Genomic DNA, 24,664 nt, shown 5'->3' with positions numbered 1-24,664 from the left:
TTTAATCTCTCGGACATGAATACGAAGCGTGACGATGAGCCGCGGCAAAAAAAAAAAAGACAACGAACGCGAAGCATTGCTGATTATGCGCGCGACAAGAAGGATTAATCCTGGAGTACGCAAAAAAAGTCTTGATGATCTTATATGCGATATTCAGTGTCGGTTTTGCCAATTCACGTTATGTAACGTTTGGGAAACAATCGACGCGCGGCGGGAACCTATCGTTCCTCACGTCGCGCCGTCACGTCCAGGCGTTTTCTCGCGTCGTACGGGGAGGGGATCGTCTCCCATAAAAATTCCACAAGTTACAAGAAGAAAAAAATTCCGCGATTTTCGTAACGTCCTGCAACAATCCGCGCGCGAGATCGAGCGAGGTGTTTACTTGCGTAATCCGCTCGCATTACTCGCCAAGTACCTAACTGCGAGAGTAATCGCGCGCGCAGAATCCCGACCTGATTAAAACGGACGAACCATCACGCGGCTACCACGTAGCCTCTTTATGCGCCGGCGGGTTGCAAACGACGTCGATGGACACCGTCGGGGATCAAAGCACCGGATTGCCCATTCAGAGACCCGGAGGCTGCCATTACTCGATCAGCGGCGATCTCGTGCGAGTCAACGTGGGCAGATTACGTCGTTTGGTAGCGCTGACAAATCGCAGCTTCTACCGTCTGCGCGAGACAAATCGGCCGCAAACTAGACGCAAATCCGGCGCGACAGTTGAGACAATGAGACGTCAGATCGAGAGACAAGAGGCACACGTGAAACGTTTCCCGACTGCCACGGTTGAAGGCTCAATCTCGCAGAGTTGCGAAGAAAAAAAAGAGAGATCCCGTTCTATAAATTTTGTAAATTAACATGATATACTCATGCATTGTTTCGACTTGATTATTTCGTATGTAAATTTAAGCGTTGCGCCATTAACGTGTGTTAAGACAAGTTGGTAACTTGTGTTACGCCTGCATCTGACGCGCCACAAGTCGACCTCGCCAACAATTTTCTTTGCATCGAAAACGTTAATTTCCAATGATCGTTCCTGGTATATTTCGCATTAGCACGCTCGGTCTCTAGCCGCAGCACTTGCCAATTACCTGTCCTAAGTAAATTAACTTACGATAACTGTCGCTTAACCTTCGTTAACCCGACCTTGACGAGCTACTTTCATTTAATCGCGCTGCCCACTCGTTGGCGGCTCAAAATAACACATATTTTTTTAAACTTGTCGCATAAAATCGCATAGAGCGAAAGATAGTTTTCTTTCAATAAATAATGCGATACATTATTATCAATTGCTCGTCAAATAATCGTCAAATTATTACTTAACCTTTTGACTAACACAACAGAAACGTATATTTATTTAAAAAATTAAACTACCATATTTGTTAAAAATTTGTTATAAAACATAATTTTTTTACTCTGCAATCAAGATATAATTAAAAATTTGAAAAGTATCAAAACGGCATTTATAAGCCAGGTGAAGAAAAAAAAACTGACCAACCGTAAGTTGTCAGTATGAACACGTGCTTGTCAAGGCTGCACGTCTTGATACTACACAAGTATCGTATTATAATACCGCAGGATGCAAGCTGATCTTCACAACGCTTCGTCATTTCTTATGCCCCGCAAATGTGTCTCCATTGTTGACAACAAACCGCAAGAACGAAGAAGCATCGCCATATTTAACCTGCCTGAACATTTAACGCGTGGCTGTACTTTAAATATTAAAATTTTCAAATAGATTGCTTCTTAAGCAATAAAGATAATTATACTCAATGATTAGCTATTTTTCATTATGTTTGGTACCTCAGTACTTTCATACGCAAAATAATTAGAAAAATCAAATTATGTAAAAAAAAATCATAATTTTATTTTAAAAAATGACGATGATTTGCATCTTAAAAAAACGATTCTTTTAAATTGATTTTATATCATTATTTATCCTTCTTACAATTAGACTATACAGCTTTTGTCTGGAACACTTTTTGTTATGAGATACGTAGTTTCAGAAATAACATTTTAATTGTGCCTTTGTATAAGTTGCTGTAAATTAAACGTGCGTTGTTTCACCTCTAATAGCCGTTTGTTCTCAACGTTACGAAAGCTAATTAAAAACACAATGGAACCATTTCGTGTGATATTCCAGGAAAAAATATCTATTTCTAAAATTAAACTATATTATTTATAAAAAAAGAACAGATTCTTCAGAGAGCAACTAATCTGCGCAGAGAATATCTCCTTATAAATCCCTTAAAATTCCTTTTTTTTTTTCATATACTAATGAAAAATAAAGCGAACAAACGTACGAACTCTCATCCCGATTTTCTCGCGAACTACTCATCTCGCCGGTGAGGAAATTTCCGCAGGAAAATCACATCGCGTCCGAGGGACGAGATTCACCACGTGCCAAGTCGCATCTGCGAAATCGCTAGTGGGTAGCTCGGTAGCTTTAATCAATCGGATTAAGGACCGGCGGCAAAGCTCACTAAAGCTAATAAAAATAGATATCTTCCCCCTTTTCGACGGTCTTTTCGATCCATCGGTGTACACCATCGCTCGTAGGCGTGCAGCCGATAATCGCGCACGTATCGCTTATCAGGGCCTTAAATTAAACATCCTTTCGTTGACAGCCAGATAAAGATGCAAATTGGCAGGCTGTTTCGTGCCCGAATCTCATATTAGTACGGCTGTTATAAAAATTTTACTCGACTGTCACCGTAATTTATTGAAATCGCGCCTCGAGACGATCGATACTTAATCAGGTCATCATAACGTGCACTGACAGAAAAGGGTACTTGATTCAAATAAAGTTATTTGAATAGCACTAATAACATATTAATAATGTTTATTTCAAACAAATAACATTTTCTAAATTATAGAAAATATTATTTATAAAATCTGTTAGTATCATTAGAATCACTATTTGAATCAAGTATCGTTTTTCCGTCAGGGTAATAATTTAAAAATGTAAACCATAAATTTATAAATTTACATTTATATATAAATTCAAGTTGACAAAATATAGTCTGCGAATATTTACTGATAACGGAAATAATTAAATATCGATCGCCTCGAGACACGACTTCAATAACGTGTGTGAAGTTAGCATCTCAAAGTTTAGCATCTCATAAAAATACTGCAGAATTACTTGCATCCAGCATAGTTCTACAGTTCTTAATAAGTTTCAACAATAGTTCCGTTAAATTACGTATTTTAATTAAATTTTTATAAATGAGATGCTAACTTCCAAAATCACATAATAGCATCTCACCGTATTTCGAATATACGACCACAGAGAAGACTAAATCTATAGAATTCTATCGTTTAAAGACGTCCTGTCAATAGTTCTAATAATTAAATTAATTTAAAAAAATTTTTTGTTACAAAACATACGTATACGTCTGCGCACGTGGATTTGGTGTAACTGGCATCTCAGATAGACAAAATTAATTAATTTAAAAAATTTAGAAAGTATTTTTCAACAACTATTTTGATGGAAAACTTGTATTTATAGGTCTAGATTTATAGATCAAGAACTGTAGAACTATGCTGAATGCAAGTAATTCTGTAATATTTTTATGAGATGCTAAACTTTGAGATGCTAACTTCACACACGTACTTCAATATAAATTACTACGATAAAGTAAGTCAACCAAATAAAGAAAAGCCGAGTTAAATGCTTAGCTTAATAACGACGCAAATAATCAAGTCAGATAAACAGTCGTTCTTTCTCTGACTGATACGATTGTATATCTTAATGTCCCTCTATTTCTATAAAGTGACGTTTTTAATCGTCGACAAGTATCGATATTAACGCAATCCAAATCATCGGATTTACACGCGGCACGTGTATACAATATTCATAAAAACCATTCACCTATTTATCGAGATATTCCTCGTCAAAGATGTAATACAAAGTTAACGCGCGATTCAATGGAAATGCAGTGTCCATTGTGCGGGTGGTTGACCTGTATCGCGCGGGTCAGCGGCTTGGCGAACTCTCTTCGAGAGAACGTATCCCGAGTGTCCGCGTGAGTCGAGTCACGTAGGCTTCTGCGAACGTTCTCGTCAGATGATTTCGATCCGGCGCCGCTCTAATGAGTTCCAGGCTCCTGCGAATGATCACGTAGGAACGACGGGACGACGTGCGGACGATCGCGTCGCGCGTTCCCGTGAAAGGGAACAAACTCGCGATGATGATAATGATGATGATGATGATTCACGCGATGATCTCCGCGATATACATATCAAAAACATTGCGTAGCCGTTTCATCTTGCTTAATCTCGCGTCAACTATGCGATGTTAATTTCTCGATTACCGGCGTCAATTTTCGTCTACGCGAGTTCATTGCTTTTCGAGTCAAAGAACAGAGAGAAAAAGAGAGAGATTTTTTCCTTTTTATCCGTGCGATTCCTTCATCGTAGAATAATCGACATCGCTTTTCGACGTAGATAGTTTTGTCACAGATAACGAGTATCGTACGATCACTCTGCGATCGGGAGTGGCATTGAACGTGTTCTAGCGCTATAGATTGTCGATATTATTAGTTTCGTGGGACGCGCGTTATCTACTAGCTATGTGATTTCGATTAACACGAGAGACGCGATGAATGATGTTTTCATCGTGGCAAATCGACGGCCCTGATCTTGACCGAACGAACGAACGAGCGAGCGAGCAAGCGAACGCCGTACTCACTCATTAGGGCTCATCTAATTTAAACACTCGGGCCACCCGAGTTCGCAGGACGCTGACCCAATTCTATTCGCGTCGATGACCCAGCGCGCAATCGAGGATTGAATGGTGCAAGAGACGATACTGTTAATTTTCCCTGAGATGAAAGGAATCAGAAATCCACGCCTTATTATGCGCTGCTCTATACGGAGAGAATTTTCTCTTAAAAATTACCCTGAAAATCGTAGTAATTATGAAACAACGTAAACCTTGAAAAATTTTATTATACTTTTAGCAAAATTTACTAAAATTTTAAATAAATTTGGCAAAATTATGTAAATTTTAATAACTTCTAACAAAATTTACTAAAACTTTGCCAAATTTTATTAAAATTTTAGTACATTTTAGTAAATTTTAATAAATTTTGTTACAAGTATACTAAAGGTTTCAAGTATACTTCAAGGTTTACGTTGTCTCACAATTACCACGATTTTCAGGGTATTTTTAAGAGAAAATTCTCTCTGTGTACTATAATTTACGACGTTTTTTTTTTTTTTCATTTCCCTCGGTTTTCATTTCTTGCCCTCCGAGGAGCGACCTTTTTTCCCTTTAAAAATATCGTTGAATAACTCGTTACCCGTTTTCAGCTTTGCTTCGCCCAGAGAGATTTACTCCGGTTGCCTCCCAAGTTGAATACCGTGGCGTGTTAATAGGTCGTGCGAGCATGACCATACATGATTCATGACCGATTTCCGTGAACAGGAATATACGCGAATAAATCACGCTGCAAATACCATCAGATACATTTACGCGAACGCGGTAGCGAATGCGCGCGTGCACTGAGAGAGAAAAGTTATTAATTTAACAAAATTTTTCAACTTGATTCAATTTTCTTCAATTCAACTATTCATGTATTTCTTAATAGAAGAAACTTAATCAAGTTGAAAAATTAATAACATTTTTGTCTCGGTGTAGCACGCGCTACGGAAGAACGGGCGGTGGGTTTATACGGGAGTAAAGAAGAATAAGAAAAACATATTAATTGCCTGACAACGGAAACGAAGAAATCCAGAAATTATAGAGGCGGTATCTAATTTCTCGTAACGCGGCGAGGAAACTGGAGACCGGAGGTAAGTAATCCGAGCCGCGGATAAATTTAGCGTCACGCCGCGCGTACCTCGGACACTTCTCTCCTTGCAAAACATTATTTCACCCCGTGATTCATTATCGCCAGGAGAGCGACACCGGCTATTGTTAAACGTTTGAAAAGATGCGACTTGTAATTCGACACGAGGCGAGACAAGGCGCGTGGCCGGCGCGGCGAGAAAAACCGCGGACGATCGCGCGGCCGAGATGCATCGGCAGGTGCTCGCCTCCCTTTCTTCGCCGCTGCTATCATGGTCAGACGACACTTTGCAAAACAAACAGAGATAAGGATTACGGTGGTGGATACGCGCGTGCCCGATTCAAGTTGGCTTTCGCACGTGAGGGAGATTCGCGTGTGGCGCGAAGCGGGATTCACGAGCCGCGATTCACTAAAATTAATTCGGCGAATTCGGCATTCTGGGTTCAACGCGGTTCGATTTAACTCGAGTCGCGTTTTTTTTTTTTTTACAACCCAGCATCGGAAAAATGAAGCTTACGTCACAACCCCATTTTTTTTCGTTTGTCCAAAATACACCGAAAAAAAAAAGCGTATAAAGTAGTTTGATTAAATTTTTCAACTTGATTAAATTTCTTCGGTTAAAATATGTATGTATTTAACTTAAATGCATAAGATACTTGAATTTAAATATTTGAATATTTGAATTCGAGTATTTATATGTATCAGAAAAATAAATAATTATCTGAACTAAAGTCTCTATTCTCGGAACAAAAGATATACTGCAAACGCAAAGAAACCAGTAATGTGTAAAGTTTTAATTATCTCAGCATAATTATCTCAACTTGCACTGTAGCTTAAAATTTAAAGGAACGAAACAAAGAATATATTATACGAAGGAAACGCATCAAATAAATCACAATTTTGCAACAATAGAATTGTGTACACAAATAAAGTTGTTTACGAAGTCTCGCATATTTTTCAGTAGATTATTATTCTGACGTGCGTTATGAATTATTAATAGCATGCCCAACCTATTTCACCGTAAAAAAGGATAACCACAGCTGAAATATTGGACTAAAAAGCTTCCCGAGGAAATTATAGAGCCATATTACGCACCTGTGAGGAATTTTTAAAAAACGTTGGCAGAAAATTACCTTCAGAAAATTATTCGTGCAAGTTTAACTTGCGTATTTCGATGTTCCCATATTGAATGTTACAAAGTTTTTTTTTTTTAATTCAATCACGAAGTTGACGCAGGAAACACATCGCAGAGTTTCCTGCGTAATTCCCCGGCGTGTTGCCGCAAATCGTCGATTATTGACAAGACGATTATTAATGATCCACGATTAAAAGTTGGTAATCGTTCACGTCTGCGACTTGTTCGGCGCGCATATTGAAACGCCAGAAAAATCTTATCTGGCCTTATCGCGTACACGTTCAGGAAACGCGGAAGGAAAAAAAAACGTAAAGAAAAGGAAACTCTATTTGCATGACGAAAGCAATTGAGTGTTTCCTTATTAGCAGTTATTACTGGATATTTTCGCGAGAAGTATGAATAAAAACAGATAAGCTAAGTCGCACTGTCGTATTTTTCATCCAGGCTGCTTATCGAGGGAAACGGACTCCTCAAAACATTTGCGGCAAAAACGTTTGCGCATTTGTTCTGAAAAACATTCCATTCCATATAAAATATCATAAAGAAATAAACGTGATCGATTCCTCTCGCCGGAGAGAACAACCGAAGGAAAACAAAAACGCGTTAAGAGTACAGAACGTAGGAAACAAATTTAAAGAGAATTCGAAAAAAAAAAAAAGAGTTAATACGGAGGTAGGCCGAGAGGCTGAGGCGTCATTTCCACGCGGTGACGCGCGCGCGCGGCCGGAATTTGCAGTCCGGCGTACTTCGCGCGAGATAACTCCGCTCCCCCTCGCCTCGCCCCGCGGCGCGTCACGCAACTTCGCGAAAATGAAGCTGAAGCCCGGCTCCAGCCGCCGGGGTGAAGTATCGATTCGCGCGCGCGTGACATCAAAAATTGAATCTTCCGCCGGACGCGACGTGCGCGGCGGGTTGAACGCGAGCCTCCGAAATGGCGCCAAAACTGCGTGCCGCTCCGATTTTCGGTGAGAATCAGGATCGGCATCGCGATCAGCCAGTTCCCGGTGATCCGACCTGAAATCTGACAAGCCGACCGTCCTCCTCCACGAGGACGCCGAGCGAGCGCGTCAGAGACGTAGTGGAAGTACGTTTGTTTACGCTCACCGGGAAGGGGGAAGGAGGACGGGAGGACAGGAGCGGGCGGTGAACAGGAACACCGCGCGAAATGGCCGTCGCGCGTCTGACAATCGGCGCGGCGCGCATACTTTTTCCAGCTTGATTAACCACAACTACTCACCGCTCAGCTGCTCGTCCGATGTGTACTTCACCGTGGACGACATCGCCGTGGAGGACGCGCGTCGTACGTGGGCACCTCGCGTTCCCGGAGTCGGAGAGACGTTCAACGAGAGGTGAAGAGAGCGAAAGACGCGGGAGCGACCGGACGAGACGTCCCCCGCTAAAAAAAAAACAAAAAAAATGACGCACGTAAAACGTATGCGCGCGCGACCGGGGACACTGAACGATGACGATGACGACGACGACGACGACGACGCCTGCGACGTAAACGCGGGTCCGAGAGCGACGACACCGCCGTATGCGCGACCTACCGCCTACCGCGGACGATTGCGATAAAATGCTGCCGCGAGTGCAGCGCTGCTGTGCTTTGTTTTGACGCACATCGGCATGCGCATGTGTCGGCCGCTCCAGCCGTCCGCCGGCCAATCGCCTCGCGCCGCGGTGTAAATAGACCGCGCGAGTCGACGCGATGACTTTCTCTCTTTCTTGTTCTCTCGCGTTATGCGATTGCGACCCATTGACTACGTGCGTCAATCGCAATCCGCGACTCCGCCGCTCTCTCACGTCCTCTTGGGTCGCGCGCGGACTTTTCGAGAAATGGAACGTCATTTCTCCTCTCGCCTAATAAAAAGAGACAGAGAGAGAGAGAGAGGAGATTCCTCCCTCGATTTCCGAGAGCATCGAAACCCGATCGGGCATCGATTGCCGCAAATTGTCGTCGGGGCCGACATCTACCGGCAAAACATATCGCGATAACTGGCGATAACTCAATATTTATTTTCATCTCGCCTTGTATCTCATATAGCTACAATTAGCGTTATGAGTTGATTATACGTAGCAAAGATAATAATAATAATAATAATAATTTTATCACTGCATACATGTATATAAAAAATAATAAAACGGCATTGCGAATAGATGAATAATAAATACTTGAAATCAACTTGCGAATATATGTATAAATGATATACTATAAATGATTGGTGATTAACACAATTTATGATAATAACATCCTTAAATGAAGCAAGTTTTCCCAAAACTTTTCGTATAAATTCTTTCTAGAATTTCTCTACAAATGTTATAATTTTGTTTTAATTTCTCTGATTTTTTGTACAAATTGGAACATTATTTTTCTTGGTTAAAGAAACTTAACAAAATTTAGAAAAACTTAAAAGCGTTTTCTCGAAATCTTTATAAAATTCCTAAGAATATTTCAATATTATGAGAAAAATAAATTTTCAATATTCTCAAACAATTTTGATCTAACCTCTACGTAATATCCCTTTCATAAATTCCTCAATTAAATTTCCTACGAATGAAAAAGTCGAGCGCGGCGAAATGATTCGCTTTCGGGCTTCAGCCACGGCAAGCCACACGGATTTCCGACCAGTCGCTCGGAGTAGTCGTTTCTCGTCGTCATCGTTGTTTTTCGCGATTCTCGAGATCCTCGTCGGACATCAGGCGATGAAAATTCGGAATTTTATACCCAGCGCTCCCGCTGCGGCTGGCCTTTAACAACATCGCCGGTGGCAGCACTGTGCGATCGTGTAATTTGCGTTGAACGACACGTATTTCGGTACGTGCTCTCGCAAACGTACTGCGTAAATCCGCGACGCGCGTGTAATCCGCGCGACGACCACACGAACGTGGGAGGTGGACGAGGACGTGGAGCAAGTCCGACGACCGGTTATTATCACAAAGAAAGAAGGTACGTTCCGCGCGCGCGAGGCCCTGCGGCTTCCGCGGGACAAACGCGGCCATCCCGTTTCTCCGTTACTTCCTCGGGAGGGTATGTATAATTCGGGCCAACCGTCGTTCGATAAACAATAGGAGGAAGCGAGAGGGAGGGAGGGAGTGAGAGAGAGAGAGAGAGAGGGAAAGTGAAAGAAAGCAAGAGAAGCGCGAGAGCGAGAGAGACACGCCACCCGTCCAAACTCCGATTTCGATACGATACGCGATCGCAAAGATGGTCGCCCGTGCGACCTCATCTGTCAAGTGACGAGGACAATTCTATACGTTGTTAGCGAAAGAGAGAGAGAGTGAGAGAGAGGGAAGGAGGGAGATTGAGAGAAAAAGGGGGAGCGCGAGGAAGGGTAAAGGAGGACAGAGCGACACCGGACTGTCTCGGCCGCCCGGCCGCCAAATTTCAGGTAAATACCCCGAAGGGTTGCTCGATTGAAATGCGACACGCCACGGGGATCGAACGGCGAGTCGCGCGTCCGTTTCCATATGCGTGAAGAGAAGCCGCGAGAACCGCTCGCGGCGTCTTCGGCGCGTCCCGGCTCGAGGTTGCGGCGCGGCATCCTCGCCTCCCGTCGACATTGTAGGACCGAATCGTCCGACCGAAGGAGTGTCGTGTTTACCAAGTGGAGTATCCGTGAAAGTCGCGTTGCAGTCTCTCTCTCTCTCTCTTTCTCTATGGATTATTTGTTTGCTCCCAAGCGCGGCTCCGTCTCGTCGACGAAAAAAATACACACACACACACACACACACACACACACACACACACACACACACACACACACACGACGACGACGACGACGACACACACACACAGACACACACGCACACACACACACACACAAGGCGCCTCGTGTGCTCTGATAAAATTCGACGTTATCTTTATAATAACGAGTGGACGCTGATAACGAGGATTTACAGGTAATCAACAGACGCATCGTTCGATATACTGGCTATGAAAATGAAGATCCCGAACGGAGGGTCTGGAAATGGGACGTATTACGGACAGGAGATGGGCATCACTTCCTATGTTGTTGATAACATCGACCCAGAGGTGCAGGCCGAGGTGCAAGCGATAGGCGACGGCGACTTCTCAGAGTATCTCTGGATGGAGAATGAAGAGGAGTTTGATAAGCAGGTAATTCACTCGTGAATATAAAACTTTGTCACAATCGTACCTTACTCTGTGTTTGGCATTTCTGTTTGGTGCCAGGTGCTCCAACAACTGGAAGAGGAAGAGCTGATGGAGGAATGTCTCGAGGCAATGCTGGAGGAGGAGAGGCAACACCAGAGGAATATGAGCTCCACCGCTTGGTCCACGGCTACTGGCACTTCCGACAATAACGCCACCGAGCTCTGTCAGCAGTTGAGCAGTCTGAGGATGCAGGACGATCTTGCCAAACAGGTATTTTAAAAAATCGTTTCTTTTTCCACGAAAAGGAAATCAATTGTTCCTACTCAAACCATGTTGCTTGTATATATGAATTTCTAGAGCACGCTAAATCCAGACGCGGCCGAATTTATTCCTGCGTGCAAATCGACTGTGGTACCACCTGTAAGTACATCGACAGAAACCACAGTCACTACAGAGCCGTCGTAGAAATCTTTTGTGTTTTATCTCTCTTGTCCGTTCTCCGTTTAAGTCACATATAAAATCGGGCTACACATAATGATTAGAGTTTACTATTATATACAATCCAGCAGTCATATTAAGCGGATCATCATGTTAGATGTTCAATGACTGTGACTGTAGGTACAAAGATAAAGAGAGGGATAAAGTTGTGCGTAATTATGCGTACGTATTATCCGAAAAGCATCAGTTGCACAATCAGACGAAACGATAACGCGGTATCCCGAAATTTTTATAGATGAGAAGTACTGAATGTGATATCGCGCGGAATAATTGTGTACATGCCTTTTTTTCGCTGAAACACTATCGAACAATCGCTAGTTTACAAATCACTCGTTAAAAAAAAATTTGCAATTTGTATCTCTTGTTCGATGCCATCTACATCGAGGGGCGTTTCTCGCAGAGGCAAATATTTTTAGCATTTTCAATCTTTGTATAATTTGTATAAAATTAAAATCGTTGTACGTCTATGGGAATAACCCGCTGTTCACGTTAAGCTGAACAGAAAGGATAGAATGCACTGAATGGTTTACGGGGCAGGGGGGAGGACTTTCATAAGTTTATGAAATATGTATATGTGTGAGCAGGAACATATATACACATATATTATTCTGTAAATTATGTTCATATTTTATATATAATATATATTATATATATATAATTAAATATTATGTATATAATGTATGTATATAATATATACATATATTATATATAATATGCATGTATTATATATATATATAATATACATATATACGTATATATGTATGTCTCAATCAGATCTTATCATTCTCGAAGCGTATGTAAACCATTTTACCTTTTACAATATATTTACTCTGCATCAAGATGTAAAATCTTTCACGAGCGCACAATGGTAAAACTTTTTACAGCCTGAGAGAAAGTTTTACAGCTTGATATCCATCTGTCCAATGAAAACCTTTCTTAAGAGTTCCTTTTGTAATACTTATATAGTAGGGAATGATGAGATGTTTACAGAATCGTTAGCAGGACGCGTCTCGTTTGATACGAGATATTGCGCACGAGTCATATAAAGCATGAAAAATCATAATGACACTACGTTATTTTTTAACGAACATTTTGGATAGATGAATCGGCATAAACAATCGTGAGTGTACATGTAAGTGGAAAAAAATCAGAGAGTTATGTTATCTGTACAAATATATCGTCTTATTTGGAAATTTGCATGAGAAAGTTCTGTCCGGAGAACGCTATCATTGAGTCCTGCTTCAGCATTCATCCAAACTTAAGATCTCAAGTGAAAGTCTTACTTAGGCTGTGAGGGACTCTTTTTATGGCTTTTTTTTTAATGACGCTGAAAATCAGGACACACTGCTTACTTACTTTTTTAACCGATTATATTTATCTTCATGGAGTTAATCTTTCGAAATTTTAGAAAATCGTAGATTGTAGAATGTAACACCACGATGAAACATGAAAATATGGGTAAATGGTGAATGTACTTCAAAACCTGCTTGAATGGCAAGAAGATTGATTTGACTTTTGATGTAGCACAATATATACTCGTTATTTATAAAAGTATATGTCACATCATGTATATTTGTACAACATTTGATAGTACATGTTTTTTTAACAACTCTTTATTGTTTTTTTTTCCAAACAAACAATTTCTGAATTGCATTTTCTGGTACGGCTTCTATTTGATTAATAGAATTTTATCAATTGTGTAAATTTAAAATCAAACTTTTTGCGATCCAAGATTCTACTAGTGATTAAAACGCATTCGTGCTTACTTAACGGTGATATCTGCCATTCTTTTTAATAATTACGATTAGTGTACGAGTTTTAATAAGATCTATACATTGAGATATCTATATATTGTTATGTGCTTGCATTCTATATACTTTATGTATGGTAAACGTGCACATTAGTCACAAACCTGGTTTTAAAATGAATATAGAGACTGTGATTATTAAAGCAGCGTTACTAAATTTATTGAAAGTAATTCAGCGGTAAAGACATCATATATTAGTCTCTTGCAATATATTTAATCTGGAATTGTTTTTCCCATTATCGTTTGTTTTATCAAAAATACAATGTTAACCTTGTAACATTCAGTTACAAACCTAATTACCGGCAAAATAAAAACGGCTACACGATTTCGGAAGCACGAAATCGGATATTTTATGATGCGATTAAATAAAGGTAATACGAGAAAATCACTAGTTTTGTGACGCTCTAAAAAAATCAAATTAATGCGAGTGTAAAATAGAGACTGATTTCACGTCCATTTTTACGTCAGCTTTAATACCCGAACTAGATATACATCATTCATCTTTTAATTATTACTTTACAACTACAACTAATATAGATTCTGTGTAACATAGAAAATCATTTTGCAATACTATATTGACTATGCTACATAATAGTCAATATACTAATACCAATGAAAATGTGCTGACTATCGCGCGCGATCTGCGTTTAAAGTTTTATTAATTAAAAAAAATCTAGTTGCTATGTATATCTTAAGACCTCGTTTCCCAAAACTATAAAAATGTATTGACCTTACAGAAAAAAAAGAAACGTATACATAGATTCATTTGCAGATTATTTAAGATTAGGCAGCTATAATATGTGGAAAATATATACTATAAATGTAATACCATGTAATACCATCATTAAATTACAAATTTGACTTCGTCTTGATATCTTCAGATGTCAAGTCTCAATATATTATACGGGACACTAGAAATCGCATCACAATAGACTTGCGAACTGAGATTTGTAATACATATAAATGCCGCATAATTTCTTAGATTTCTCAAACGCCCATTAAACTCGTCTCGAACTTTTGGTAATTACTGCAACATTTCCTTCACCTCACTTGCATATATTGGTATCTCTATATGTATTGTTAAGAACATTAGGTTATTCTAGATTTAAGAGATGTGCAGCTGTAATCTTCTCGTACGGTACAATATAAAACAGTACTACAATAAACGATAGTCATTACAACCATCGTAAATCATCGTGATAACTGATTATACGTATCTGCAGTAACCAATGCGAACATTGTAACTCGAATCTGTTGTAAAGAAGTTCAACGACCACTTGCGTCTTTACAAAAGTAACACTGTATCTTTTTAGCATTATGTTAATCAAAAGAAAAAAAAAGTACAAAAGCAAAATGACATAAAAATATAAGTTTTATATTTAAGTCACTGGAGGAATGATTAATTGTCATTCCCCATTATTATATATATTATTTACCGCATTATACTTTGTGCAATGCAACACAGATTGGATTGTAAAATAATTAATATGTATAAAATCAAGATAGGTGATATTACTTTTATATTACCTTTAACTTATAATGTATTTCCTCACTTCCAGTAAATTTTTGCATTTGTGGTTTTTTCGTGCCTATACTCCTTTTTTTCTGTAGCATTTAACGTGTACGTGTAAAGCGAGAAATATAGAGATGTATGTATAAAAATGTAGATAAAAATTAGTTTCCATTATTTTCTAATCCCCGCATCATGACAGAGACGCGTACATGGATAATTTCGAGTGAACATACATCCCAAATAACGAACAAATTATTATGAGAAATGCATCACCTTATATTTGGCAGCATATCGGTTACAATATCTTAATCTTAAAAGTAACTTCGGTATAATTAATACTTATTTTATATAATAATAAAAAAGGTGATGCCGATTTATTACATAATATTGGCATCCGTTTCATGTGGCAATCAATTTTACGTAAGGTATCTAAAACATATATATATATATATAATATGTATACATATATTCATCTATATCAGAATACTGAAATAATACATTTTTAAGATGAATCGGAAGTACAACATTATTGTATATTAGTACACAAATAAGGTTGACATCGGCATAAAATTATATCATTGCATTTTTGCAATTATAAAGATCGTTACAAATCAGAAAAATGATATTGGCGCATTATCGTCTTAGAAAATTACATGAAATAAAATAAAACCATACGCATATATAAAAGAAAATAATCGTATTAAAAAACAATTACAATGAATCGTGTCTTCGATATGAGACAGTACAATTTTTATACCTACAATGTTATTCTTCTATTAATACTCTACTTATAGAAGATGGGGAACCACTTGAATGTATAATTATAATACTCGATATCTTATTTGAGAAATTCGTATATTACAAAATACGAAAAACATTCCGTATGTTTATTTATAAATAAAAACACACACACATATATATATGTATATGTATATATATATATATATGTATATATATATATATATATATATATATATATATATATATAGAATTACTTAATATAGAGCAATGCTCTAGGTTTCTTTTGGCCTTTCAATAATTGAATTCTTACTAGTATTGCAAATGTTACATGAAATACAATATTTAATATGTAACATCGATCCTGATATACTTGATTTTTATAGTAAAATCATTAGCAAAAGTTTTATTATCGTTGCGATATGGGCTAAACGGGAAATTTCTTTCCTTCACACTTTTCTCATTTAATTGTCCGTTATACAAAAATTAAAAATAATCTAGGCATATATTTACTTATATACAAGTTAATATACTAAATAGATTTAATTAATCTGCAGTCTCTTTATTTCGATACAATACTGTGTCAATCCATTAAGTTCATCGACTCTATGAGCTTCGTATGAAATTCGTATGAAACCTATTAAAAAATATAATAGATTTTTCACGGAAAGACAAATTTATATACAAAAACGGATTCCAATCTATTATATTATAACCCATTGTTCGAAATAAATATCAATAATAAATCTTAGTGATAAGATATACATACACAATAAAAAGATGATTAATATACACAATATAATATAATATTTAAAAAATTTACCATAAGAAATGTCTTGTTCTCGAAAAAAATTAGTAGACAGGAAGTACCGCGACTTTTGCAATCTGCTGCTTGAGCAAGATATATGTATCACTCTTACAGCTAGAAAAATTTTAATGGTATAGGGATTCTATAAAGTAAAAAGTTTCGAATATAAAGATGATCGTGCAGCATGAATTCGCAAACAAATCTGATCGATAACATAATTTTATTATCTTTAATTGTGCCCCTGTAAAATTGGAGATATTGTATGTCAGACTTTCGTTTTTTTAATTTGTAATCTTCCTCTGAAATCTTTTCCAAATTTAATCGAATATTCATCAAGATTATGTGTACTCGCTTGTATTATGATTAAAAACTATATATAACTAACATTTAAATATTCATGCATAGTATACTGCATAATGATTAATAGATAAATGAAATATAGATTCCTGAATCATTACTATTCACCTCATACTCCTTTACTCACAATGTTCAACTCTTTAATCAATCTCGTAAACCCGAGACATATAGGATGAAGGTCGAGATTGCTCGAAACTTCCAGGACCTAACAACTATAAGTCGACCACTCCTTATACAGAGCTACACGTCATTTCATAATGATTAGTAAATCTTCGTTTCTTAAATATCGTCGAAAATAAAATATCTTGGTCTTAAAATTGTTGAAAGGTGATGCTATATAACAATACATCTTGGAGCATTACGTTCCTGTGTACTGCTACAGTACTTATATTCATTGCGTCTGATCAATACGAGAGACAGTCAATACAAAAAAATTCATATCTAAATTAAGAACTCATTCCCGGACATTTCCTTATTTATTGATGGTTTTAAAAATGACTTTTCTTCATGGTGATTGCTCTGCATTGATTAAGGGGATCCTAAAGTGCCCATCAAACTTGATCGGAGTCGATAATGTAGAGTCATTTGTGCATACCATTAACAAGATTTCATATGTATTTCTTTTACAGATTCGGAAATTCTTTTCCAGAATTAAAGTATACGTATTAATATCATCATATGAACTGGATTTTATACCGAGAATAAACAAAATGTTTTTCAGACTGCTCTTTTTCTAACCTACACCTGAATTTGGAGTTATAAAAATTCATGAAACTAAACTTTTTTCTAGACTTTTAATCTTAGTTTGAATTGTACGATATTATTCGTATATGTTATCCCTAGAGGAATACGGTTTCATTATGTACATATATATCGTAGATTTTATACACTAAGCAAATATTGTCATCAATTGACAACTCTATGTACCAAAAATGAATTTTTTTCGTTTTTGATATTAAATCGACCGTATTCCCCTAGATCTTGATGCGTACTTTAATTTTATAAAAGAGTTTTACGATTCTATAAAGCCAATTAAAAGATTAGTTTCATGAAAAAATGTCAGTAAAACAGACGACTTTAGGATCCCTTAAGCAAAGCAAATTACAAATATTGCAGCAGGACACAGAGACATGACAATATATTATTCCTCTATTACCGTTTACTTACATTTAGAAAGCTTAAACGCTCTCGGTAGGGCTCTGAAATTCTGAGAGTGCATGTATAGGATTTTGCACTTTCTTCTGTGAACCTTTACGCACTTTCGCTCTTACTTCCTCGGGTCTCTCGGGACGCACCAATGGTTTCTTCTCCGGGGCTTTCATCTTCCATATGACAATAGGAGACTAATCGAAACATAATAAATTTGTATTATTATATACGCATAATTTATCTTTATCATTAATTTTATGATCATATATTCGAAGATTGTATTAATTAAGCGTCACAATTACGTCTTTTTAACATTGTTATATTAATTAAATTTTATATAATATTATAATAAGTTTAATAAACTTTTTAATCTCTAATAGTTAATATAATGCTGCAATAAGATTATTAAATAAACTTTATATTTAAATAATTTGTTAAAATGACGTATACTTACATACTAAAAGTCCACATATATTAGTGTATAGCAAAAAAAGTCATAAAAAATATACAATTAAAATCTTATAAAATATAAATTTATATATTTAGTATTATTATTAAAAATATTGTTTTTAATATGGTTACATTAAAATTAATGAAAAATAGAGCTTTTATAACGATAGATTATGAAGTCTCAAATATGCTGCTTAACTAGCTTCTAGGAATAAATTGACAACATATTAAGCTGTTGCAGAATCAATAAATGCCGATTTATTTATCAACTTACCGTTACTGTAGATTGTCGTGGATATTTCGTTGATGCGACATAGGAAGCCTTGACGGTAAGCACAACAGCGTTCATCAAGTTTTTAGCAGCCTGTATCAGGGAGGTTGCGCTATCTAGGCCAGAAACAATCAGCTCGCCACTAATATTCTGTACATCCGCTTTCACTTTACTCGTAATATTCATCTGATGGCAATAGAGCGCTATGCGTTGCAAGTATGCAAGGAGATCCTTCTTGGTGGAACTTTCTGGGCACTGATCAGCGATTTGTCTGGTTAACTTGTCCAATTTCGTGCCAGCTTCCGAGATCTTTTTTGCCGCATTTATAACGTCCATAGTCGTCTTTAGAGGACCTCGACCACGAGTAAAGTCCGTCATCTCCATCATTATCATACACATGTGTTTAGCGAGAACGATGATGTCATTGCCAGCGTCGTCCCATTTCGCTACCTCTTTGTCAAACTTGAGCTTTTCACTTCTAAAGTATTCCACCTGCTGCAAAATCTTTTGCTTGTCTTCTTCTGGCATTTTTCTCATCGCCTCGCGAGCAGTCGTGATGCCACTGATCTCTGGATACTCGTCCACCCCGTGTTCTCCGGTTTGAGCACTAGACTTGCTACGTGTTTCTAGCGTGTAATGTTCATCCAATTCCACATCCTCAGGGTCTAAGTCTTCATCCGCCTAAAAACAATAGTGAATTAGAAACAATGAAGAGCAACAGTAACAAAATTTTGACAGACATCATGATTCTTACTCTATTCATAAGCACAGCACGCCTAATCTCGCGAACTCCATCGTATACAAGTCTGGACGCGTCAATGAAATCGTTCTCATCCACTTCTTGTGCCGGATTACTTCGCAGCGCATTTACAGCTTCTTCTACTCGTTGTTCGAAGTTTGGCATCACTTGCTTCCTGAGAACCTTTACCGCTTCGAGAACTCGCTTGGTGTAAATACACGGCTCGTAGTTATCCATCTCGGCCTGCACAACATTGCATACCCTAGCAGAACGGCCGAGTATCGCACCCGCGTGTCTGTCTAGGGTATCGGCGTCACCGGGACGCACTTGCAACGCCAAAACGCACTTGTTGACGTCGTCCAAAATATGATTCTCAGAGACGGCCAAAAAATCATCGATCGTAGTAATGTCGTCCACGGCCTCCGTCAAGACACGCATTTGATTCTCCCAAGCCTGACGGAATACCTTCATGTTTTCCTTCGCAACCTCCGTATTTCGAGCGGCCCACACGCGCGCAGCGTTTATCACCTGCGGACACAAGTTCTCGATTTGCGCCGCAGCGTAACGAACCATTTTTACGCCATCCTCATTGTTGGACATACTGCATACCAAATTGGCCACCTGTTCAAAGGCAAACAAGTAATTAATCTTTTTATTACACAAGATATTCTTAAACATTTGTAACATGTGTATTCAGATAAACATTTATTTTAATATTTATATAAGAATTATTTACCTCCACTAGTTTATTTGCGTGCTCCGTGAAAATAATCGCATACTCTTCCACCTCCTTGACCCAACCTTTTTCCGCAGCTTCGTACAAAGCCTGTAACGGTGCGCTTGTTTCTAAGAAACTGTCCGACACGTGATCCACCACAGCTTTGCGCAACTGTCTGCGAAGATCACGGGTCTTTCTGCACATGTGATCTATCGCTCTCTCCAAGCCCTCAGATTGTTCCTTAACACCCATCTATCAACGTATATTCAATGGTTAATTTCAGACAAATTCAAAACACTTTCAAATTTACAGCTGTTTTAACAATTGCTTGATATTCGATATTATTGTTAGTTTAAATTAGATTCGCATTGTAGAAACAAATAAATATAATAAGTGTATTATAGGAGAAAAATGTGTAAATCAAATTATCAGAATAATGTTATTAATGAAAATATTTTCTAAAATACTACTTAATTATACTTTTACTATTTGATTATAATTTTTAGCATCATAATTGCAGCAAGCAATATATTTACAAGTTATATATATTTACACACTATATACGAATTGTATGCATAATTATATATAAAGTTCTAATTTCCTATATTTATGCTAATCTATCTTTCGTCTATTACACAGTACGTTGAGTTTAAATATTTTGTTATTTTACATTGCTACAACGTAGGGTATTAGTTATTTAATATTCACATATAAAAAAGTAAAGAAAATTTTAAAAATAATTAAAATGTATTGTAAGCACATAGCTAGTAATGAGCGATTAGTGCTGGTCATAAAATAATAAGTATGCATTGATAGTGTGTGAGAGATCTAAGATACGTAATGTGTATAAATGCGCAAAAAAACCCATAAAAAATGCAGAATTACTTCGCATATTTACCCGTCTCCCACCCCGAGCGCGCTGTAACTGGCCATCACCAACAAAAACAAATCAATAGAGTAAATATTGTTTTAATAAAAGAATAAATTGCATGTCCTATATGCATAATAATAATAATAATAATAATAATAATAATGCAGAAAATTTGTATATAATATATAAAACTATATATTATATGACAAAACAAAGACTTATGATTTAAAAATAGAATAAATGATTTATATATTATGTATTGTATATTATACAATATATTATATATTCGCGTAAATAACATTAGTTTTTGTGTTCTGAAAATTGTAATACTAATTAAAATAAATAACTAACTTTCACTATTTCACAAAGATGTACAGTAAATTAATATTTATAATGTAATCGTATTTAATTTCTATGTTGAAAAAGAACATTACAATAATGTGATAATTAAATTGATTGTTTAATACAGATGAATTCTTTTAATTTCATTGATTAATCGCAAATGCAATTTTTCTTTGTAAGTTGCTGCATTTGCATATAATACAAATAATTAATTAATGAATTAAAAAACTCAGCTTCCGTTACTCTCATGGCTCATTGCATTACTCGAAATTAACACATTCGCTACCAATAAAATTAAAATAAAACGTTATTGCAATAGCAAAAATAATAGAGTTCAATGACACAAATTGTCCATAGTACGCAAAAATAAATTTAACGTGGTGGTAGCGACCGTGTTAAAGAAAAAGAATGAACAGTTATAATATCTATATAAGTCTAATTATATTCAGAAACATATTATTTCTACTCGTGTTTATTTATATATATTTATTTAAAAAAATTTCTGTTATGTTCTCTTGATAAACGTTTACATATTTGCATATATTTTTTCACATAATTATAATAACAATTATACTTACGTTGTTCATGTATTCACTCAGAAGATCCTGAAGCGCCTGTCTGACAGCATTACATTCCGCGACAATTCGCTCTCTACGCTCGTCACGAGTACACGATGAATCAGCCATCAATGCCGCGCCGCTGATAATACTCTCCAATCTCTCCTCAAGGCTTGGTCGCGTACGGACCTCGTTGTAGGCGAGTGGTGACATCACCATTCTCTCATCAAAGTCATCCAGCGCGGCGGCCAGTTCGCCGGGGCCATCGTAAGGATGCTGACTATCGGGCGGCGTTTTCCCTTGAGCCACGTCGTTTATCGTGTTCACGGCCTCGCACACCTGCTTCAGCACGTAATCGCGATTCGCTTTGGCCGCCGCCAGGTCGGGATGCTGCACAAACACTTTTGACGCAGTGAGCAACATAGTAGAGTGCTTCTTGAGGACGGCACGGGCAGCTGCCAGATCGTCTCTGAGTTGTGGATCCTTCAGCTCCTGCTGACGCTTCGCCGCCTGGTGAATCAATTCGGCAGCGTTTCTACCAAATTCCTTGATATTCTGGATCAACTCTCCCTGGGAGGAGGCGTTCTTCAGCTTCTTCAGATCGTCCTCCACGACGTAAAGCGATTTCAAGAGAAGATGAACGTCCACCATGTCTGCGAGAATGAGCAATCGTGTGACCGCCGACAACAAATTTCTCGCGGCTCGCACCATGTTGCCTCGTTTCAAGGATGAGCATGGATCCTCGGAAAATTCTCTGCGTGAAAAATGTTACATTAGCGTTTTGCATGGCGATAACATAATATATAATTTGTAGATTATATACAAATATAATTATTGTACCTGGCAGCAATGCTCATTGCTGCTCCTGTTTTTCTTACTTCCTCTACAGCACTCAGCATCTCAGCTGTGATATCTGGATTTTCATAGGCGATCTTCTCACCCTTCTCAATAAAATTGGTGGTTGCCTTTTCCACAGTTCCGACAAGTGCGCTAGCCCTCTTTGACTTTCCCTTCTTCTTCTTGCTGGGACCCTTTGTGTTCACCAGGGTGGTGACTTGAAGCACCAGCGGCTCCAATGTTTTCTCCACGGACATAGTCCGTATCTCCAAGTTTTTGGGATCCCATTTCAACGTAATTGGCCCAAAGTGGTCAGACATATTTATTTTGTCAATGTTTAATCTACAATAAAAAGATTCCAATATATAAAAAGCTAGTTTACACTGCGCGACCTGACCTATACCCCAACCTATGGTAGGCTAGTAACAAATTGTTTACACCGTGTAGACCTATACATGAGTTTGGAGTAATGCAGTAAGTAGTTTATATGTGAACGCTATAAAGCAGGTCCATCTATTAGCATTTGCGGGTACACTTATACAGCTTTATAATATACCACTTTAGTACATCTCTGTTTACACGCATTATGTTGTATGGCCTAAGATGGATCAAGGATCGTGAAAAAGTGGCTTGACCCAAACAAGTTCGCGAGTGTTTACATTGTTGTGACCTATCGTGTTTGGGTCGAATATAGTGTAGGTTGTGGACTAAATGTATGGTGTAAACTAGATCAAAGTTATAACGCAAAGCTTACAGATATAAAATATTCATGAAACTTTCCATATTATTAATTTGTATTAACAATAAAATCGAATAGACATCTGTACACAGAAAGTTAAACTCATTCACAAATTCATTTTTAAAGCCTTTTCTAATAATTATTTCACGATTTAAAAACATCGTGCATGTATTTTATTCAATCCTCTTCTATGGGCAACTATAAATAGTGTTAATACATAATTGGATTCATCTCAAGTATCATAAGGTTAGCTGCTATTTAAGTCTGGAAAATGAACTTTTCTAATACAGTGCTGCATCTTCCGTGACCTTTTCAATATCTCTTTCATCTCATCTATTTTTAACTAAAAGTGTAAATCTATCGATTCTATATTTTTAAATAAAAGGACAAATGATCAAAATTCACATAATTAAGAAACTCGTGTCTTGTTAAACGTAAATATCGTGGATTACCGTTCCTTCGACTATGCATCTTCGGGGAATTCGTGACGCTCCCGTAGAAATACGTTCGTTTCGTTTTTTATCGGATGTAATGCGACTCTCGCATATTTCAGATAACAGGATTCTTGAAAGGAGCATTACGAATACCTCCGCGTTTGCTGGCGAAAGGCGGTGCAGATAAGGAAGGTGCGACATCCCGGCCTACCTGCATCAAAAGAGACCCCGAGAAAAGGAAGGAGGCGAAACGCCGACGTCGGCTTCAACGGCGTTGGGCGATTCGTACTATGCAACGCAACTATACGGAATCGTGCGGGACTTGGCCGCATTAAATGAGAATGCCGAGGCGACGCGACGTACGACACGGTCCAACAAGCAGCCCAACGACGACGATGACGACAACGAGTACCGTACTCACCTCCTTCGATGTATCACTCCGTTGGCATTCGCCTCTCGCTCTTGCCTACGCCCAGCAATACGCACTGATGCCAGTTCACATACTCATGACAGCAAAGGTGCTTGCACTGCCTGCACATAGAGCCCATAGAAGGGAGCCCCACTTTCTTCGTCCTGCGTCGAGCGATTGGAGCATCTGCTGTCTCTTTCTGTTTCGAGCACTTCCAGTACCTGACGTCATTATTTCCGTTAGAGCTCGTGGGATCGGTTACAGAACGCGCCCAGTCTACGCCCGAAACCTCATGTCGTCTTTTCAACGCAGCGGCTTAAACCAACCAGCTAATCGGAAAACTTTTATTGTCGAATCGACCAATTGGCGTCGGATGCCGCTCAAAT

The 24,664-nt window shown here is 38.0% G+C and overlaps 3 protein-coding genes across 9 annotated transcripts in view; 1 reads left to right on the top strand and 2 right to left on the bottom strand.

Annotated features, from left to right (window-relative positions):
• The window catches only part of LOC105839971 (BCL2/adenovirus E1B 19 kDa protein-interacting protein 3), a 31,726-nt gene extending 23,259 nt beyond the window's left edge, over positions 1–8,467 (bottom strand). Inside the window, exon 1 of the mRNA XM_036287285.1 lies at positions 8,168–8,467. Within this exon, the coding sequence (XP_036143178.1) occupies positions 8,168–8,210 (43 nt within the window). The 5' untranslated portion in view covers positions 8,211–8,467. The remainder of the gene's footprint in view (positions 1–8,167) is intronic.
• An 895-nt stretch (positions 8,468–9,362) lies between these two features.
• On the top strand, positions 9,363–15,013 carry LOC105832352 (polyadenylate-binding protein-interacting protein 2). Of its 3 annotated transcripts, none has more exons than XM_036287277.1 (4): positions 9,363–9,955; positions 10,828–11,044; positions 11,120–11,311; positions 11,399–15,013. In XM_036287277.1, exons 2-4 carry the CDS (start codon positions 10,862–10,864, stop codon positions 11,504–11,506), a joined length of 483 nt encoding a protein of 160 aa, XP_036143170.1. In that variant the 5' UTR covers positions 9,363–9,955; positions 10,828–10,861; the 3' UTR covers positions 11,507–15,013. The 3 variants fall into 3 exon arrangements, with proteins under 3 accessions (XP_036143170.1, XP_012528662.1, XP_036143173.1); XM_012673208.3 differs by having other exon boundaries at positions 9,365–9,874; XM_036287280.1 differs by lacking the exon at positions 9,363–9,955 and adding an exon at positions 9,989–10,316.
• Positions 15,014–15,973: 960 nt separating this feature from the next.
• On the bottom strand, positions 15,974–24,437 carry LOC105836846 (catenin alpha). 5 transcript variants are annotated; one of them, XM_012681176.3, is made up of 8 exons: positions 23,888–24,284; positions 22,700–23,038; positions 21,881–22,613; positions 20,108–20,341; positions 19,387–19,992; positions 18,636–19,313; positions 18,366–18,368; positions 15,974–18,105 (listed from the first exon to the last, which is right to left on the bottom strand). In XM_012681176.3, the coding sequence occupies exons 2-8, from the start codon at positions 23,014–23,016 to the stop codon at positions 17,941–17,943; spliced, it is 2,736 nt and encodes a 911-aa protein (XP_012536630.1). In that variant the 5' UTR covers positions 23,017–23,038; positions 23,888–24,284; the 3' UTR covers positions 15,974–17,940. The 5 variants fall into 5 exon arrangements, with proteins under 5 accessions (XP_012536630.1, XP_012536623.1, XP_036143073.1 ...); XM_012681169.3 differs by having other exon boundaries at positions 24,081–24,284; XM_012681161.3 differs by lacking the exon at positions 23,888–24,284 and adding an exon at positions 24,291–24,437 and having other exon boundaries at positions 16,137–18,105.
• Positions 24,438–24,664: the final 227 nt, after the last annotated feature.

This window comes from Monomorium pharaonis, chromosome 1, assembly GCF_013373865.1.
Source record: "Monomorium pharaonis isolate MP-MQ-018 chromosome 1, ASM1337386v2, whole genome shotgun sequence".
Classification (NCBI taxonomy): Eukaryota; Metazoa; Arthropoda; class Insecta; order Hymenoptera; family Formicidae; genus Monomorium; species Monomorium pharaonis.
The sequence above is the reverse complement of the archived record's forward strand: the minus strand, read 5'-3'. Positions and strand labels throughout refer to the sequence as shown.

What these genes read in the sequence shown, in the direction of transcription:
- LOC105832352 (XM_036287277.1), top strand. Translation starts at nt 10,862, where the DNA reads ATGAAAATGAAGATCCCGAACGGAGGGTCTGGAAATGGGACGTATTAC. An exon ending in AAGAGGAGTTTGATAAGCAG is followed by an intron (nt 11,045 to 11,119) that starts GTAATTCACTCG and finishes GTTTGGTGCCAG; the next exon opens with GTGCTCCAACAACTGGAAGA. An exon ending in AGGACGATCTTGCCAAACAG is followed by an intron (nt 11,312 to 11,398) that starts GTATTTTAAAAA and finishes ATGAATTTCTAG; the next exon opens with AGCACGCTAAATCCAGACGC.
- LOC105836846 (XM_012681161.3), bottom strand. Translation starts at nt 23,016, where the DNA reads ATGTCTGACCACTTTGGGCCAATTACGTTGAAATGGGATCCCAAAAAC. An exon ending in ACGCAAATAAACTAGTGGAG is followed by an intron (nt 19,993 to 20,107) that starts GTAAATAATTCT and finishes GCCTTTGAACAG; the next exon opens with GTGGCCAATTTGGTATGCAG. An exon ending in GTGCTGTGCTTATGAATAGA is followed by an intron (nt 19,314 to 19,386) that starts GTAAGAATCATG and finishes TATTGTTTTTAG; the next exon opens with GCGGATGAAGACTTAGACCC.